At 36.4% G+C, this 5,233-nt stretch overlaps 1 protein-coding gene across 1 annotated transcript in view; it reads right to left on the bottom strand.

Moving 5' to 3' along the window:
* Positions 1-2,008: 2,008 nt before the first annotated feature.
* The window catches only part of LOC128248175 (uncharacterized), a 10,493-nt gene continuing 7,268 nt past the window's right edge, over positions 2,009-5,233 (bottom strand). The window contains exons 3-5 of the mRNA XM_052969057.1: positions 3,830-3,980; positions 2,763-2,872; positions 2,009-2,121 (exon numbers count right to left, since the gene is read on the bottom strand). Of these exons, the coding sequence (XP_052825017.1) occupies positions 2,836-2,872; positions 3,830-3,980 (188 nt within the window). The 3' untranslated portion in view covers positions 2,009-2,121; positions 2,763-2,835. The remainder of the gene's footprint in view (positions 2,122-2,762; positions 2,873-3,829; positions 3,981-5,233) is intronic.

The raw sequence follows: 5,233 nt of genomic DNA, 5'->3' as shown, positions 1-5,233 counted from the left end.
GTTCTTGCAATCCTTACTTACTTTGCTGTCTTCAACAATCAAAACCAAGAACTCATATCAAATATTCTTTTAGGGTTGCTACTACCTACTACCCACTACTAAGCCTTCGCAAGAGTTAAAAATTGAGCGAGAGAGAGAGAGAGAGAGAGAGAGAGAGAGAGAGAGAGAGAGAGAGAGAGAGAGAGAGAGAGAGAGAGAGAGAGAGAGATCGTAAAAAGGAAAGGGACCTTTGTATTTGTAAACTATGGAAATATTAAACAAAAAAAAACATTTCATTTACTTTTTCCACAATTTAATTGTTTTTCATGCTTTACTCTAAGTTGAAAAAAGTCCCAAAGACTGAAACCGGTACTAAAGTGTTTAACCTTTGCCCTCCACATGACCTGCAGCTTCTCCTTCGGGATTTTGTGCGACTTGAACGCTCATCGGTTTTCTGAATGGTAGACAAGGAGCGTCTTAATCTTCAGGTCTCCACTCGCATTGGGATGAAGGACGATATTTAGACTGGAATGTTTTCTCGTCTAAAGATAAATATGTTATTCTGGGCATTTCTTTCCAGAAAAGGTCAGTTTCATCACATTTCGTTCTACCAAGTTTAGTAAAAAGTAAGCAATGTTTTGAAGCATGAAATTCATCTCAATATATTTCAAGAATGCGGAAATTTTAGTCACCAAAGTAAGGACCATTACAATCAATATATTATTGCCAACGAGTTACAAGTTTGTTTATTCTGGTAACATAAAAACCTGGAGTTATGGAGCTGATGAACTCTTTGAATTTAGCTTTAGCATTGATTTGATTTTTGAACTACTCTCGCAGGAAACGATCAAGGTGCTTAAAAAAATGGTAGTCGGTAGAAGAAAGCACTGGGGAATAACTTGCGTGGAGAAGAACTTCGTAGCTAAATTCCCTCAACTTCTGGAGCGTCCTTAGTGAAGCATGTCGTCGAGCCGTGTCATGAAAAATGATTGGCCCTCTTTGTTTGACCGGTCTGGAATAGAGGAGTAGCATTTTCTCGTTCATTTTGGCAATTTCATGGCAATATATTTCTTCAGTAATGTTTTATCGGGGTTTTAAGAAGATATAGTAGATGAGTCCAGCAGTGCACCACCAAACAGTCAACATAACCTTCGTTTTGAAGAGCTCGGGAGTAGGGCGGGTTTTCAGTGTTCCATTTTGGTCCAGCCACTGCTAAAAACGTATATTTTTGCAAGCGCTTCATGCCTTTTTGAGTGTTAGCATAGGAAGAAGTAGTTTAGCGAAGCGGGAGCGTGTGTGAGTGCGTTGCAAGTTTGTGTGCTTGTCCGTGCTTGTATTACGCAACTTAAAATGTCAGTTGGAAAGAATAATTATTGTCATGAGCAATTGTTGATCCACGGATGAATAAGTAAAGGACAGCTGTAAATCACAGAGGAAATGAGGGGAATGTGAGCGAGGTGAACATTCTAGAACACGTATGGGTTTATATGTGGGATTACGGTAGAGAATAAGTGCAGTTTAGTACAAGTGTGTCTATGGGAATGGGTGTACGTGGACAGAGAGCAGGTATGTCTGATTAGATACATCATCTCCTGAGAGTGTAAGACATTATGTATGTGTGGACGTGTTGGTGTATGCAGAGGTGGTAATAAGGTGCAGAAGAGGCTATATGCGTATGCATGCGTGTAAGCGATATCTGTGAAGATGTGCTGGGTAGCGGCGTCTGTGTATTTGAGTATTGAATATAAGTGATAGTATGGTGATGAGATAAAGTTGGTCGGTAGGGTGTCGGTCTGAGTTGGGTACAATGGAAGGTACACTGAAAACGAAGGTACATTTGAAAGAAAAAAGAAAAGTAGAGGAGTGTTATGGTGGCCTTGAAGAATACCGGGAGGTGTCAGATGAATGATCGGCGGAACGAAAAGTAAATGTTGACTTTTAATCAAATTTTTCTTGTAACGGTTTCTAATAATCATAAAGATCACAGTGTATATAATTAGGAAAAGCAAAACAAAAAGAAACTAAAGGATTGGCTCTGAAACAAGTTTATTACATTAGTTTATTAAATGAGTTTATTCTTCATTAGTTTATTGTAAATTGATTTGGAGTTGGTTTTGGTTTTCGATTGGTAAGTTTCTCTATCTGTAAAAGTGAAGATATACAAAACATTTATATACAGCGAAAACAAATATTTCCAAATAAAATTGGTAAGAGATGTTAATTATAAAGTTAAGATTTTAATAGAATATAATATAAACCTTTGCAACTTTACAGTCATTAAAAAATACAACTAGAATGCGCTGAATTCGATTGCCCAGAGGGGTATGAGACAGAGTAATGGCGCTGACAAAGCAAAATGTATTTATTTATTTTTTCGGTTTAATATATAGACAAATACAAACGCAAAAACAAAACTGAAGCAAGATCCTTAAGTAGAGACACCCATCTTGATTAAAGTGTACTGTAAAAAAATCTTCGGGATGATTTCCAACATACGCACCAATTTTTCGCGTCTTCGATTGATTATTATCTCATGTGTATTAAGATGGCAGTTGGTAACAATAAATCTTCCTTGCAAATAGATCTTCACGGTAAAGTTTGAAATAAGCTGTTAGAGTAGATTCCTGTAGGAACCAATGACTGTTGAGCGGCGATTGCAGCTGTGATATAGACACGTTGCCTATTTTTCAGACAAACAGTAAACAGCTGCTAAACTTGTACTATGAATTTTGAAATATTTTCATTTACATTGTGTTGAACATAAATACGAAATGGGTATTAACTTTCATGTGGGTCAGCGAGCTGTATCTTTCTGGCAAACACATCAGAGATGACTGGCAAATTTCATGAGGGCGATTAAGCTGTTTTGTTCTGAGTGTCCTCAATCACTTGCCTGAAATAAAAGAATAAAATATATGATGGTGCACCAGCATGACCGCAGCCGACTTCGGCTTTCTGAAACGAGTAAAAGAGTAATATATAAATATATTGTACCCAGATAAAATAATATATAATTTTTTCTAAATTTTGTATATACATTTTCCCCTGAAGCCTTAACGCCCATTTAAATCTCATTGCGTTCTCCTTTGTTTTCTATTGTCGGCCCATTTTAACTGATAATAGTAAAATAGTTTATGTCCACCATACGCTCCCCTTTTTCTGGGAATATACCACTGTCGTACTGACATTTTCTGAGACTTGTTCCTTTGTATAGTCATAGCAAATTTATAGCCACAGTATATTAGGGGTAGGGAAGAATATCTGTCATTAATTAATTTATGATCAGCAGCTAGAACATAACTCTTAATTTCCAGTTGTTTTAATTCTTAGTGGACGTGGAATACTAGCAGCATTAGATCTTTTGATGGTGATAGGGAGATAGGTAAATGTAGCTATAACAACATCTCATGACCCCCCATTGTCATTCTCTTCTGCCACTCCAAATTATAGTTGGGGCATTTTCTCTCTAAGTTCATTCTCCTACAATAATAGCAAGAAGCATATAAATATTTTACTCTCTAGTTTTGATGAAATATTTGCTAAAAAAACTATAATGGAATATCCTGTATGTTGAAAGTATGGCCGCTGTCATGCTCTACTTGAGAAATAGTAAGCAGTGTGATATGGGCTTCTCTGAAAAACAAAGAGACAAGCACATTTTAAATTTAAAAAAAAAGGAATTTTAACAGTATACATTTTCAACTCGAAATGCTCAGATTTGTATTTTCACTTCTAAGTTTGAGCTAAATTTAGAACAGAAGAGGAAATGTTGTTACAAAGACAACGCAACGATGATATTGAGAAAATGTAATATAAGAAGTAAATTAAATAGCTTCAAATATATACTCACGGAGGTAAACATTTTCCGAGAAATTTCTTTTCGGCTTTAACGTCTGTCATTTCTTTATAGTTGCAGGTGTAAATCCAGCAAACCCCGTCCTCCCTGATGACAGTCCATTTTGTGCTTCTAGCAACACATCCGCCATCATCCCACTTACAATCTGTTGTTGATAAGAAAATATATTAATTATTCTATGAAAACTATTTCTATGACATAATTATGCCTACACTGGTCTAAGAATTTGGAAAAGGGTCAGCAATTTCATGCAACGGGTAAGTCGATTACAATGACTCTAATGTTTAACTGGTACTTATATTATCAATCTGGAAGGGATCGAATGCAAACTCGACTACGGAGAAATTTAAATTCTAATCAGAAAACTAGAAGAATTTCCGATAAGTGAATATGCCCGACGTGCTAACTATTTTGCCCTCTCATTGTTTCAGTTAGTGATATGCTGGTTGTTGTTGTTGTTGGCACTCCGTCGCTTACGACGTCGAGGGTTCCAGTCGATCCGATCAACGGAACAGCCTGCTCGTGAAATTAACGTGCTAGTGGTAGAGCACTCCACAGACACGTGTACCCTTAACGTAGTTCTCGTGGATATTCAGCGTGACACAGTGTGACAATGCTGACCCTTTGAATTACAGGCACAACAGAAACAGGAAGTAAGAGTGAGAGAAAGTTGTGGTGAAAGAGTAGTGTTCACCATTATTCCCAGTCGGAGCCTTGTGGAGCTTTAGGTGTTTTCGCTCAATAAACACTCACAACGCCCGGTCTGGGAATCGAAACCGCGATCCTATGACCGCGAGTCCGCTGCCCTAACCACTGGGCCATTGCGTCTCCACTGATATCCTGGTATATATGTTTATTTAGCGTAAATTATTATTCACTTTTTTTTATATTGAGTCCATATTCTTAAAATCGGAATAAATTAAGGCAATCGTTTTCATATCTTGTATGCAAGCTAAGTACATGTGACCACTTTAATTTGGTACAAGAGAATTAGCATTTTACTGCATCATTTATACATTATATTAAATTCTGATGATTCTAAATATTTATTCTTTAAATATTTAAACGTACTATCCACTTCTTAATATATTTTATAATTGATAAATTTTGGAATCTATTTTTTTTTTCTTTTTGAGAATTCTATTTTTGAATCATTTTGGAATCTATTTTTTTTGTAGTTAACTTTAGTTAATTTTTGTTTATTTTCAGATCATTAAAATGGTATGTCAAGTTAAGAAAAACGAGCATTTTCGACACTTTCTTCTTTTTGCTTTTAATCAAGGTTCTAAGGCCGCAGAAGCTGCTCGCGACATTTGTGCTGTGTATGTAGAGGGTGCCATAGCTGAAAGAACCGCTCGTGATTGGTATGCCAAGTTCAAAAATGGAAATTTTGACCTC

Source organism: Octopus bimaculoides, chromosome 6 (genome assembly GCF_001194135.2).
Source record: "Octopus bimaculoides isolate UCB-OBI-ISO-001 chromosome 6, ASM119413v2, whole genome shotgun sequence".
Lineage (NCBI taxonomy): Eukaryota > Metazoa > Mollusca > Cephalopoda > Octopoda > Octopodidae > Octopus > Octopus bimaculoides.
This window is presented reverse-complemented; position numbering and strand designations above follow the sequence as displayed.